This window comes from Balaenoptera ricei, chromosome 3 (assembly GCF_028023285.1).
Source record: "Balaenoptera ricei isolate mBalRic1 chromosome 3, mBalRic1.hap2, whole genome shotgun sequence".
Classification (NCBI taxonomy): Eukaryota; Metazoa; Chordata; class Mammalia; order Artiodactyla; family Balaenopteridae; genus Balaenoptera; species Balaenoptera ricei.
In genome coordinates this window covers 88505852-88519929 of record NC_082641.1, presented here as the reverse complement: position 1 = coordinate 88519929, position 14078 = coordinate 88505852, and the positions used below count along the sequence as shown (strand labels likewise).

Below are 14078 nucleotides of genomic sequence, written 5' to 3'. Positions count from 1 at the left end.
AGGATTGACTATGAACAGTTGTCCTTACCTTTCACCACTCCATGCAGTCTCTTTCTGTTCTGCAAGGTCACCAGTGACTTCCGTGTCACCAAATCCAGTTTCCATTTCTCTGACCACAACTTGCTCCATCTCTGAGCAGCTGCATCCACGTGGTAACCACTCCCTCCTTAGTGAGGATGCTTTTCTCTTGTCTCCAGTGTCGCCACACTCCTGGCTTTTCTATCTCCACCTCCCATACTGCTTCTCTGTGCCTCTGTTCCCGCATCTGTAAAGTGGAAATAAAAATAGCAGCTATCTCCTAGGCTATTGAGAGGATTAAGTGAGTTAATATGTGTAAAATTCCTTACGTGAAGTAAGCAGTGAATATTAGCTCTTACTTGCAGTGGTGGTGAATTCTTACATTCTCATCCCCATGACTCCCCTCCTGCTTAGAATATAAGATCCATGGGCTTCTAGTCTATGTTCTATTGCCAGGCCCTACCACAGTGGCTGGTGCGTAACAGATGCTAAACAAATATGTGTTGGATGATGGCTAGATGGATTGGGGATTGTTTCTCATCTGCATTCTGTGTGGCCCCAAGGTTCCGAGGAGTTTCCTCAGAGCCTCTAGGAATGACAGAGTGGCTAAGAGGCCACGGTGCCTGGTCCTTGCACCTAACCTCAGCCAGAGCAACCCCACTTTTATTGCTTTATCCAGTTATTTATTTGGTTTGTTTACTTATTTATTACTTTGGTGTGCAGAAGTATTGTTACAGCCAAAAGCAAGTTTGAAAACCATTAGATCCCACTGCCTCTGAATAATTTGATAGGTAACAAAAAGTATCTAGACAGAGGGAAATAAATAAGAAAGATGACACCTTGGATTTAATACCAGTTTCCTGGAGCTGGGGAATTCTGAGTGCAGCCTCAAGGGTTCAGGTCAGTCAAGGACAGAGTTCAGACATCTGCTGTGTGACAGGACTCAGCATCCTTCAGAGCCTAACCCTGAAATGCTCTGATTTATGTAGAGTCTCTCTTCTGAAAGCCAAAAATGTCACTTATTTTCAGGTTTTTTAATTTATGGATTTATCACTTTTATACAGAATAAATTTTTACTGCTAATAAACTTGTTTTAGGAAACAGGTCAAATCCATAAATTCTACCTGATGGGAACTCAATTTTAGAAAGGTTTCTTTTCCGTCAGGTGTCCACGGTAAGTACCACCGTCCTAGGCTTTATGTAAGAAAATAAAAACTGAAATCAAGAAAGCCATTACGCACAAAAGAAAACATAATTTTTGGTTCTGAGAGTTTTCTCCCTCAATTGTGTTTTTCAGCTTAACTTTGCAAGTTTAATTTAGAAACACGCAGATGTGTTCCATAAATACATTACACTTACCGCTCACTTAGTGACAATGTTAATTATCTTATTAGGACCCAGGTTTTCTCAAATAGCCTTTTACTGAATCATTTAGAGCGCCACCAAGACTCCCCAAGTGGCTTTCTCCATCCTGGTGTCCCACACATGTCAATTTTGGCTCTAACCTGCACTGCACATGCACATCTATACCAAAAATGTACAGACTTGCACGATGGGTCAGTTCCGTGGGTTTGTGGCCTCAGAACGTCCTATGGAATACTGTGTACCTGGAGCTTCCAATTGGCTTGAAACATCCTTCTGGGTGAAGGATCACTTGGTAAAACAGGGAATGAAAATGTCACTAATTTTTCTGACAGTCTAGTTTTTGGACTCCTGTCATGCTAATCTCGAATTAGAGGCTTCTGGTTGGTGAGCCCTGGTTCTCACTTAATACTGCAGGTGTTTCTGTGATCTCCATCCTCCCAGGTTCTTTGCAGCTTTCTCACCATGCTAATTCAAGTGAACAGAAGCAATGCTAGTGTTAACAGGAAACCCACATTTCATGAAAAAGAGAAAGCATGAATCCAGGCCTGTTGTGATATTGACAGAGCATGGCACTTCCAGTCATTGCGGATCCTGAAATGGAATGACTGCATTTGACAAAGTTGACTGAATTTATGAGCCTGCCTCTGTCAGGTTCATTGCATTGTCTCCTTCTACGCTTTGGGATTTTTAGATGAGTTTTTTGCCACCCAAAAGTAATATTTCTTACCTCTATAAAAAAAAAATACATCCTTAAAGGCCTCAGGCTCTTGGTATGAGGTTCATGCATGAGGCATACTGCATTGTGGGTGTCCTATAATCAGTTGATGCCCATAATTTAGCAGGTGGCTTTTAGGCTCCAAAAAGATAATCATTTTCTTCTTAAAAATTATATTAAATACTTTAGTCATGTGTGCCATGTCCTCCCACCTCTTGAGTGGTCCTTGAGGAAGCACTACGTCCTTGTGTGAACTGGGTTTAGGGGAATCTTTCCCTCTGTTAGCTGTTGGGAAGGTCAGGTGGCCACCTCCTTTGCCTGTGCCCAACTGGAGATGGAAGACCAAAGTGGAAGGACAGGAAACCAGTCTGTTTTTACTACACTCAAAGAATATACATTTTGTTTCAGACAGTGATGAATATCTGAAACAAGATGGACCAACAAGCTGTCGGAGCAACAGCTTCTTTCCTCCAGAGCCCCTGACTCAGTGTCTAATGTGGTGGGTGGCATGGGAGGTGGGTGGGTACTTGTTACCTGTAAGTGATGGTAGTTCAGACCTTGGCTTCAGATTCCCAAGCGCAGAAACCACCTGTGCCCTCTAGGAGCTCTTCAATCAACCTGAGCTGCACATTGGAATCTCCTAGGAGCTTTAAAAAATATTAATGCCTGGGACCCACTCCTCCAAGATTGGGTTACATTTAGTCTGGGATATGGCCTGGGCACTGGGATTTTTCAAAGATCCCCAGGTGATTCTAATGAGCAGTTGGGCTGAGAACCACGGTATTCTTGTTCGTATTCTTGGTTGCAGACACAGTTTAGTTTTTTTCTTTTTAATTTTTAAAATTCGTTATTTGTATTTCAAAGTTAAACCCAAGACGCTTTGACTTCATAGGAAATCCACTGAGAAACGTTTTCCTAGTCTGAACACCTGTTTCCCCTTAGTCCCCCCAGACAGAGCATGTTCAGGTTAATTACTTTCATTTTACAATCACTGCTGTCCCACCACTATGAGTTATATACCAAGACCACCTAAACTGTGTGTGGTCTTAGTTATACCCTAATTTCAATAACTGCAATAGGTTTCCTGGGGTAAACTGTCTCTCGAATTCTTTGGCTACTTCTGAGGGTGAAGTCCAAAGAACTCTTAAATGATTCTCCTTTGGGGGGATTATTGATACAGCTTAATTCATCCCACATCAGTAAACGTGGATTGGTCATTGTTACGTATGAGTCACTATGGAGTGTGGAGAAAGGCCTTGGTTTGACTCAGAAAGGAAGCGGGAAGGAGAGGCACGTGAAGCTGCCTGCAGGGTGGAGAAAAGGAGCTGGTGCTCCACTCATGCCCGGAATCATTCCACAGCCTTCGCCAGCCTTTCCCTTCCCTGTGGGGTCCGCCTGCAGCCTCTTTCTGCCTGTTGAGCTGCTGGCTGCTGGGACGCTAGGCTTGCAGCTGAAGGGAAAGAGATGAGGTGAGAGATTGTAACAGTGGCGCCAGATTCCTGGTGTCCTGGACCTCCCTGCACTGGTCATAGGGAAACATTAGCCGGATGGGGTGTGTCACCCAAACAGGGACGTGAAACGTCCTGCTGCAAAGGGAGGGAAATAGAATCATAAAAAGAATCTACCCTGGCCTGCGGAGAGCCGGTGCATGTGGTTGGCTGTGAGGGTCCTGGCCAAATCACTGTATTCTCTGCTCTTTTATTCTCTTCTTAGTGTCCTATTTACAATCTTTTAAACTGCACTTAGATGACTCATCTCATTTACATGCAAATTTGAGGTATTACTAAATTCATGTCACCCTTATTTTATCCGTTTTAATACGTGCCCATCTTGGGGCCAGTGGGCACTTGGTGAAAGAGCAGCTGGCACCCGGTGAATGCCAGGTCCCACGGAGAGCCAACACGCTCTCCCGGGAGCCAAGAAGCTCAGAGGGAGGCCGACTCCGGAGGCATATTGCCCAGGAGTCAGCCTGTGGGGCTGTTAGCAGTGAGTGACGTTGCCCAGGAGTCTGTGAAGAGTGACAGACCAGCGTGAGGGCAAGAGCCCTGAATTAGGACGCAGGAGTTGACTGTGCTATTTGCGACACTTTCACAGACTTACTGTGGGCTCCTTACTTTTCCAGCCTGCAGAAAGTGGGGGGGACCTTTTCTTTGCACCCACCCACCCCCGTCCTCAGAGCAGTGCTATTGGAAACAAGAACTTACTTCAGTTATACCCTTGAGTTTGTTAGATGGGCTGGAGAAGCATTGCCTTACAAAGCTTACAAAGTGAAGGACGGATTATTTGTTTTATTCTAGCTCATGAGCGGGTTTCCTTTCTCCCCTGAATAATATGTCTATATTTAGTGCATGAGATACACAAGCTGGTACCTCCTCATCCTTCAGGAGTCCCCTTAAGTATCACTTTTTTTGGAAAGCCCTTTCCAGCCCTCCTGGCGGAGGTCAGGAGCTACTAAGTTTTGTCCACAGCAACCTGTACTTCCCCTAGAAAGCACTTCTCAGGCCTTGCTGCTGCTGTTGTAATTGTCCATTTCCCCCACACCAAGAGGGCAGGGGCCATATCTGTCATGCTGGCCATTCTACCTCTGGGACACAGAAAAACGTTTTGAAGGGTAGAAGATTGGAGGGAAAGCTACACCAGTTTATGGCATGGTGCCCTGCTAAAAGGCCCCTTGTGAGTCCTACAGCTCTGTCATGTTTCCATCCCGTGTCAAAGTCTCCACAACCACAGTTCCACAGCAGAATGTTCCGCAGGCCAAGTGAGATCTATTGTAATTTACATTCCCATAGAGCAGCCACTTTGAAGAGTTTGTAAAGGACTTTTGAATTGTATTTATACGTAAACCGCCATCACTTTTTTGATGTTAGCTGGAAAATGAACGTCAGTGAACATTTCACTGGGTGGGTGCTCAGCTAGGCCCCAGTCTGACGCTTCGTGCATCGCATTGTGTGCAGGCAGGGCACTGTGTCCCAGGGCAGAGAGCGCCTGTGTTGCAGGGTCCCGGATTCATATCCTGGCTGCCATTTACGAGCTGTGTGACTCTGTGTGAAATACTAATTCTGTATGAGCCACAGTTCATCTGTAATCAATGGTATTAATGCTTAGATGCTTGGAAAATAGTAGATGCTCACTGAATGTTTTCCCCTTGCCCTCTTCCTCCATCCTTACTGGAATGGGGACATACTTTTATTTTGCCTATTGGTCATCAGGATGAAAAATTAACAAATCACTTTCAAGTATTTTGCCAAAATAAACCATGCTGAAGAACGCGTTTGATTTATCCCGTAGCACATGGGAGCCTAATCATGATGAGTACGGTTCTTCTCAGTGGGGAGCGTGAGGCGATTTTAGTTGCAGAATTTTTCCTTGTCTGGGACTATACTGTATATTGGAGTATTGTTTACATGTTCCCTGGGACAACAAATGCCAAATACCACTGTGACAAGGAAAACAACAACCGAAAACCAGCTCCTCGGGTAAACAGTGAAGACATGTAGAATTGCTGAAGCGCAAGAAATCAGAGGGTGGAAATAGCATTGTTTTGAGTCAGGAGAATCTGCCCACAGTTCCCCCTGTCACCAGACAACTGTGACATCAGAAGGAACCTTAAATATCACAAAACTTCAGAATCTTCTCTGGGGCCCTCCCTGGGTCTGCTACCCTGAGCAGGGCACTGATGCTGAAGGCTGAAGTATGAAATCTTCTGAACCATGTGGGTTTTCGCAAAGTTTTGGAAACTGGCGCATGTGCAGTGACCATCAGCATGCTTCTCAGTGTCACCTACCCAGTGTAGTGTGTCACTCGTCTCCAGTAGGAAGGCTGCCATCAGTTAATCTGAAGTAGAGCCTAGGCATTTCCTGAGCACTGCCCAACAGCCACATGGCCCAGCGACCACCAGCTCATGATGCTGAACCGCCATCACGGGCTGCTTTGGTCTCCTGTGCAAAATTATTGGAAAGCCCAGGCAAGGTGTATCTGGAAGGAGACACCCGGTGATATCAGATGGCAAGAAGAGAAAGGAGAGTAGCACAAACAATCACCTTGGGTGTGAACTTCAGAAGATTAAAGGAGTTTGGAGCTGCCCTAATGTCAAGACATTAGAGACTGCCACCACCATAGCTAAATGCTCTGGGAACAAGGTGAGCTTATCGCCATGATTTCTGGGTATTAGTATTATTTGGGGCCTTTTTGTTTCCTCAATACACACTTATGGAACAACTACTATATTAATTTAGCCAACAAATATTTATTGAGTACTTATTATGTACCAGGCATTCGCTAGCTGCTAGGGGTTTGGTAGTGAACAGAAACCACAAAAACTCCTGTCTCATGAGCTTATATTCTAATGGGATGAGAATATGCCAGAGAGAGTGTGTAGGACTGAAAACAAGATGACTAAAAGCCTCCTTGCTGTCAAGGAACTTACGGTCTAGGAAAAATGCAATACATTTATTGCTTGTGGTATTTTAAATAGTGTCCACTTTTTGCAGAGAAACTTTCTTCATTTAAAAAAAAATGATTTTAAGTGGTTCATTATATTCTTTTTTTTTAATTAATTAATTTATTTATTTTTGGCTGTGTTGGGTCTTTGTTGCTGCGCGTGGGCTTTTCTCTGGCTGTAGCGAGCAGGGGCTACTCTTTGTTGTGGTGCACGAGCTTCTCATTGCAGTGGCTTCTCTTGTTGTGGAGCACGGACTCGAGGCGCGAGGGCTTCATAGTTGTGGCACGTGGGCTCAGTAGTTGTGGCTCACGGGCTCTAGAGCGCAGGCTCAGTAGTTGTGACGCACAGGCTTAGTTGCTCCGCGGCATGTGAGATCTTCCCAGACCAGGGCTCGAACCCATGTCCCCTGCATTGGCAGGTGGATTCTTAACCACTGCGCCACCAGGGAAGTCCCTGAGTGGTTCATTATATTCTCAAGTGTGGTTTTAATATACTCAGATGTCAAATATTTCCCCCCGACATAAGAAGCATGTTCTATTTTATAACAAGAGTCAAAGAGGAAATAAGAATCACTTAACATAAATGGTTTCTGCAGCAAATTTCATTAGAAATTATATTTTTTGAACAATAGGTATTATTGAGGAGATAATTCAGGCCTAGGCTTACACTTTCTGGAATTTTCTGGGGAAAGTGTCAATAAGGAGGTGAAGAAACAGGGTGATGGTCTGGATAAATTGGTTAAACTGAATCTCAGAAACTCTGAAGGATCTCTCCTCACCCTTCTATAGTAACAGCAGCAATAGGATGAAACTATAGTATGATTTACCTTAATTTGCATAGCAGTTTGCCTCACATTTTCAAAAAGTGCTAATAGATGTTAACTCAAAATAGATTAAAATACCAGACAAATTGCTATTACCTTAAAAAGAGTTACAATAATTTTGAAAATGTAAATTATAGTTATACCGTCTTTGGAGAGAACTATATTTCTTATATTAAAAAAAAAACCTGTGGTACATGCTTTTTTTCCCCTTTAATCACAGTAATTTCTTCAAATGACACTGCTGCATACTTCTTTAGGAAGATACGCTGCATTTTTCAAATCTTATGTGTAATATAAAAATTGCCATTGATAGTTTTCAGCAGGTGAAAAAAAAATTACAGAAAACCAGGGATCGTGGGGAAACTTTTTAAAATTCATCTTTATGTTCCTTTTTTTATATTACATACATTTTATGAGTTGGAACAGAGAATGGTTCTTTTCATTCTAGCAAGTGGAGTTGTGCATGACAAAATGTCTGCAGAAATGTGTATGTAGGCGTAACGATTTAAAATGATTTGGACCCTCCTGGTGTCTTACACCCAACTTTTTCTCTAAGGCACCAAAGCACTTATGGAGTCTGTACAAAGAGGTAAGCATAATTTATACTTCTGAGGAGCAAATGAAAATAACTTCAGTATAAAATTTGTCACACCGTATCGCCAGGAGACACTATAAGTAAAAGATAAAACCTTCCCTAGTGGGAGTACATGTATATCCCCTGAATAGCTTCTACCCAACAAAACTCTAAAATGGAATATTTGCATTTTCCCTACTGCTTTGTTTTGCTAACACAGTTAGCAAAAAGATTGCTTAGAAGACACATTATATCCACAGAGGATTACCTGTAACTTTTTTCATACACCTACAAAGCCAAATTACTGTCTGTTCTTGCCCATAACCTATGAAAGCTAGAGATCTAACACATTCTATATTCTTAGCTATAGGTAGACCTTACTTTATGCAACAGAAATAGGTAAATTGAATTTTGGTAAATCAAAGGAATATAAAACACATTAAGAGAGCTGACAAAAAATAACCCTACCATGAAAGTCTTTGCTAAAGTGAACAATTATCTCCTAATTTATGTATTTCATAAATCCATATCTCATGTATCAAGTTTGCTTAATTTTATATCTCCTCTTGCAAAACAGTTATCACTTAGTGATATTTTCTCTTTTTAAAAATTGGACCTCCAAAACAAAATGCCTGTCAACCCTTGGTATAAAACTTTGTACAGGCCTATGTGTAGATTAGAAAAGATGTACTGCAGAAGACAGGCCCCATCTTTTTTTTTTTTTTTAATATTTATTTATTTATTATTTATTTTTGGCTGTGTTGGGTCTTCGTTTCTGTGCGAGGGCTTTCTCTAGTTGCAGCAAGCAGGGGCCACTCTTCATCGCGGTGCACGGGCCTCTCACTATCGCGGCCTCTCTTGTTGCGGAGCACAGGCTCCAGATGCGCAGGCTCAGTAGTTGTGGCTCACAGGCCTAGTTGCTCCGCGGCATGTGGGATCTTCCCAGACCAGGGCTCGAACCCATGTCCCCTGCATTGGCAGGCAGATTCTCAACCACTGTGCCACCAGGGAAGCGCAGGCCCCATCTTTATGGTGTGTTTAAATGTTTTCCCTTCTCCCTCCGTTTTTCATCTGTTTTTCAGTTAGTTGTTCCTTGAATGCTAAGTGATTTGGGCCGTGTTTACTTCCTTTCCAATTCGATGCAGATTTTCTGAAAGTCCTCTGACCAGATGACTTCAGCTGTCCCTTAGAAGGACCTGCATCCTTCTGGGTTTGTTCATGGCTGGAGGGTGGAACGTAACCTAACCACAGCCTGGGGAATGTCAGGTAAAGAAAAGGGAGGATTTCCTGAAAGTGGATATTTAAAACCTGGACTGTGTTACTAAGAAAAGTTCTGAACTCTTCTCCAGAGAGCATTAAGATAGAATAGATTCTTCTTGTATATGAAGTATTTTTTAAAAATTTTTATTGGAGTATAGTTGCTTTACAATGTTGTGTTAGTTTCTACTGTACAGCAAAGTGAATCAGCTATACATATACATATATCCCCTCTTTTTGGGATTTCCTTCCCAGTTACGTCACCACAGAGCACTGAGTAGAGTTCCCTGAGCTATACAGTAGGTTCTCATTAGTCATCTATTTTATACATAGTATCAATAGTCTACAGTTACTTCTTGCCCTGCGATGATTTTATTTTGAGCATTACAACTTATGTTATCAAGGTTTATTTCTGAAATATCTCAGAAGTTGAACAATATTGAGCATCACTATAGAGAACTGGTCACCCTACCATAGCATTAATTAACTCAATGAATGACCGTTTACTGAACGCCAGCTGTACTAATAAGAGCTACCATTTGGGGAACTTTTTATGTCAGTCGCAGTGTTAGGCATATTATTTTATCCTTGTAACAGTCCTATGACATCAGTACTATTATGCAGTTTTTACAGTTGAGGAAACCAAATTGTAAAGTGAAACCAGGATTCTGACCTGTGCCTGGTTGACTCTCAAGTCAACTACAGTTGTCATGTTTCTTCTCTACTTTGTACACAGCTCTATAGCCTTAAAGATAAAAGGCAGTCTCTGGTCCCCAGACTTTGGTTCAGGTAGACGAGAGAGGCAAGTAAAGAGATGATTGCAACACAATGTGAGAGTGCTTAAATAAGAGACAAGCCTTGCAGTTACCCGCCATGGGTCCACAGAGAAGGTGTACTGAGACCAACCTCATGGGGAGATAGGCTTGCTTAGGGAAGGTTTCCTGAAGGAGGGAATTCCTGAGCTGAATACAAGTTCCTCTGGGAATTTTTGGTCTTTAGTATGTTGTGATTAGTATGTTAGTGTCTGGCTTTGCCTTGCTCTTGGGTTTCTATTTTTTATTTGTAGTTTGTTATTGTTTTCTCATTCATTCACTGAGAAGTAGGCCTGGCTCATGAATACAAAAATGATCATGGCTCTTGTAAGATCTTACATGGGAACAGGAGTAGACATTAAACAAAGCAATTATAAACTAACTTTGAAGGTAGTATGAACAAAAAGTAGGCAGTGTTGGAAGAGTGAATAACCTGGAAGCCTTACCTAATGTGGGGAGGGGAGCAGGCTGAGGGCAGTGATCAAAGTTCCCTGGGGAAATGACACTGAACTAAGAACTAAGAATAAGGTGGAGTAGGCATGAGAAGGGGACATTCAGGTGGAAGTGGATTTAACAGTATTCCAGATAAAGAGAACAGCATGTGCAAAGATCCTGAGGCCAGAAGGAACTCGGACAGCTTGATAACTTTAAATTAGGTCAGGTGACTGGTTAGTATCAAAAATATACTAGAGAGATAGGCATGGCTAGATGATGCATGACTTTCTAAGTGTACTGTTCTAAGCAGCCTCAACTCAAGCAAGACTTAGGATAGAAATTGAAATTTAAAAAATCAAAAATTATATTGCTTAGAACTCCTTTTAAGATCATCAACTGATATTCTCAACTCTAATTTGTATATCAGTTTTTCTTTTTTATTCAAAATTATTTTGTGTTTTTTGTGAATAAAATGTTATACATTGTATCTATATCATAAAAAGAATTAACTGCATGGCTTGGTTTGGAATTTGGAATGAAAATTGATTTTAATACAAGAAAGTCTTGAATAGAAATTCTGACAAAGACTAAGTATCATCAGTGCAATGTGGAAATATCAACTCTAAATTTAACAAAAAGATTATATATAACATGGTTTACCAAATCACCCAGAAAACACCATGTTATTTCAGAAAAGTGCAGATGACTTAATGTCATGGTCGTCATACTCCCAAGCATGCTTTCAAAGCAAACAGCAAGGGTTTGATGTTGTTTTAGGTTTTTCCTTGTGGTCCTGGTCTTTTTCAATAGTGGACAGACATGGAGAGGGAGCACAAAAATGTGTATCACCAGCACCTTCTTTCAGACCAGCTTACTCAGCATAAATGAAATATTGATGTATTTGAAAATGCCCGAGTGTTCAATAAAGATTTTAAATAAAGCTACCTAAAAGTTTCGGTTCTTAGGTTAATCATTTATTTATCTAAAGGATGAAGGAAGCTGTCTACTTTTGTGATATGAACTGCAATCAGCTTAAAAATAATTGACAAATTAATCCCTTCACAGCACAGCAATTGTAAAGGTGTTAGTCTTAATTAGGCCTGTCTGATTGCCTTGTCTAATCAAGAATCAAAGTGGTATCTTTGATGGTTAAGGTCTATTGGGGCCATCCCTGACCTGCCAGCCATGTATGTTTTAATTATTGATTCTTCACATTTCAGCCCTTTCCACAAAGGGACTTGAAGTTTGCAATACCTTAACGTTTAAAGGGAAGAAAAATAAACATTTTCCCCAACACTTCTATCCAGAATCCTGTGTATCCTCTCCACCAATCTACAGTTCTGTCCTAAAAAAGCTGTCAGGTGGGCGATGAAGTCAAATGCACACTAGGATGCTAACTACTGCCTCACCTCCCAAGCACTCCATTTTCAATGGACATTGTTAAGATCTTGACAAGTTACAGTCATCTATGCGTCTAGAAAACACTAACTTGATATCGCGTCTTTTCAGAAAATCCCTTAGGGCGAATGTAGTACTTAGGAAATCAGGGAGGTCACACAAAAAGCAACGCTGTCTTCTCACGAAGCATTGGTCACACTGCTGAAAAGGAAGGAGACGAGGGTTCCCGGTGCGGTGGAAAGCGCAGCCCAGTGAGCGTGGGCGGCTGGTGGTTTCAGTGGTCCCCGTGGGTGACCGTGGCTCTTCTTTGTGGTTGCAGGTCAGTGAAGTGACGGTGGAGCAGCTAGTGCAGCAGTACCCCCATATCACCTTCAGCACCGTCCTGCAGGACTGCAAGAGGACCCTGGAGAGAGCCTACCAGATGGGCTGGACCCCCAACATGTCTGCCGCCTCCTCCTGACAGCCCTGCCCACGCTTGGGTCCACGCGGATCAGCCAGCAGGGCGGAGAGCAATTGTAGAGTTGGGGTGGGTGATGTCTTGCAAAGGTTTTGACCGTCCCGTGTCTCCATGTGTACCCGAGTGTGTATATCTGTGTCTCGTTTGCATACTGCGTAGCATAAGCTCAATTGCTATTTTGTTCCCAGGTGAGCTGGTTTTTTCCTTAAATAACGATTTTGACAGGCACAGACCTTTAGTTTTTAAGTTCAAAGGCTTATTTCTCTAAAAAAAATTTTTTTTTTTTTTGCTGTAGAATCAAAAAAAAAAAAAAAACGGATCCATTATTTTGAGCTTCTAATGACTGCCACTGGAGATGCCCCCAAATGAAGGCAACTGCCTTCTTTTTTGATGGGAAAGAATTGTGCGATTCTACTGATGATGACCGGAAAGGAGCCACGTTGCGCTAATTAGAAGCCCGGAAACCAGTACTTTTCAAGATTTCAAGCACGTACACACATATAGGTTCTCATACTCTCATACACACACACACCCCACAGCACTTTCTTTCTAGATCATTTTCTGACACAGGGGCCTTTCTCCAGGCCACTGAGAGAGCATGGCATCAACTGTCACTCTGCCTAACTCACTGTCCCCACAGGTGTCCCAACCTGCTTGTCTGGTGGGCGACTTAGGGACTATAGAGGACAAAACCTTTTGTGAAGTTTTCATATGGAGGCAACAATCTGAACTCCCCTGACCAGCTCACAAAAGTTAATTATTCATTATTGTACAAAATTCTGTTGAGTACTAAGTATTTTGAGTTTCATGTTAACATTGTATTAGCTTTTATAATACAATGGATAGTAACTGGTCTGGATATATTTTAATGATATTTGGAGCTAATCTTAGCATTATCCACATTAAAGCCACCAATGTAATTAATAGTGTGCAGTTATTTTTAAAAAAAAAAAACTCTACAGATCATTTAATTATTTTTGTTAATTTTGGTAATTATGAAAGTATATTTCTGAGATTTGGGGCTAGTCACATTAGTAGAAGGTTCATGAGTAAGATATAAGTAGACAATCTTTCTATTAAGTTTTTTTTTTTTTTTTTTTGCTTTGGGCTTTAGAACAGGTTTTTTGGATATATGCATGTTATCATATTTTGAATAATTATTATGCTATGGCAAAGATCTGTTGCTGGTTAATGTATGAGTTAAGAAGAAAAATTTGAAAATCTTTTCATTAAGATTCTGTTTACACTTGTCAGAAATAAGCATTTCTTTGTTTAATTAAAGATTGCCAGTTTTCAGTTTAGACAGTATCTATTAGTAAATGAATATATGTTTTGATTTCACACATCTTTACGAGTAATTCATATTGGGGACTCAGGCTCAAATAACCTTTCCTATGTCTAGATTTATAATCAAGACAGCAGGGAGGCTTTTTAAGCTAAAGAGTGATTGTCTTTCACAGTAGAGTTAGATATACAAAACCCTGACTTGTGAGTTTGCTATTTATTCTTTCCCAATGTGGACATAACTGTTTTTTGGTCTTTAACAGATATGCTAAGATTTGAGATTCACTTTATATAAGTCCCAGTGTTGCTAAAATGATACTAGCTGTAAGGAATGAAAAATAGCTTTACATTCAAATGCCATTCACTTATTTATAATAACTCTTTTTGTGTAAACAACTTTCCTTTGATTATGTCAACCTGTTTCTGATGTGGCATGTTTTTGCTTTTAATCCCAATCAATTTGGAAAATCTAGTCACTAGGCACCGAGAGTACTTTTTC

The 14078-nt window shown here is 41.3% G+C and overlaps 1 protein-coding gene across 2 annotated transcripts in view; it reads left to right on the top strand.

Annotated features, from left to right (window-relative positions):
* Positions 1-12364, top strand: part of FBXL17 (F-box and leucine rich repeat protein 17) — a 467882-nt gene extending 455518 nt beyond the window's left edge. For both annotated transcript variants that reach the window (XM_059916861.1, XM_059916860.1), the window contains one exon: positions 12158-12364. In XM_059916861.1, the coding sequence (XP_059772844.1) occupies positions 12158-12298 (141 nt within the window). In that variant the 3' untranslated portion in view covers positions 12299-12364. The remainder of the gene's footprint in view (positions 1-12157) is intronic.
* The last annotated feature ends 1714 nt before the right edge of the window (positions 12365-14078 follow it).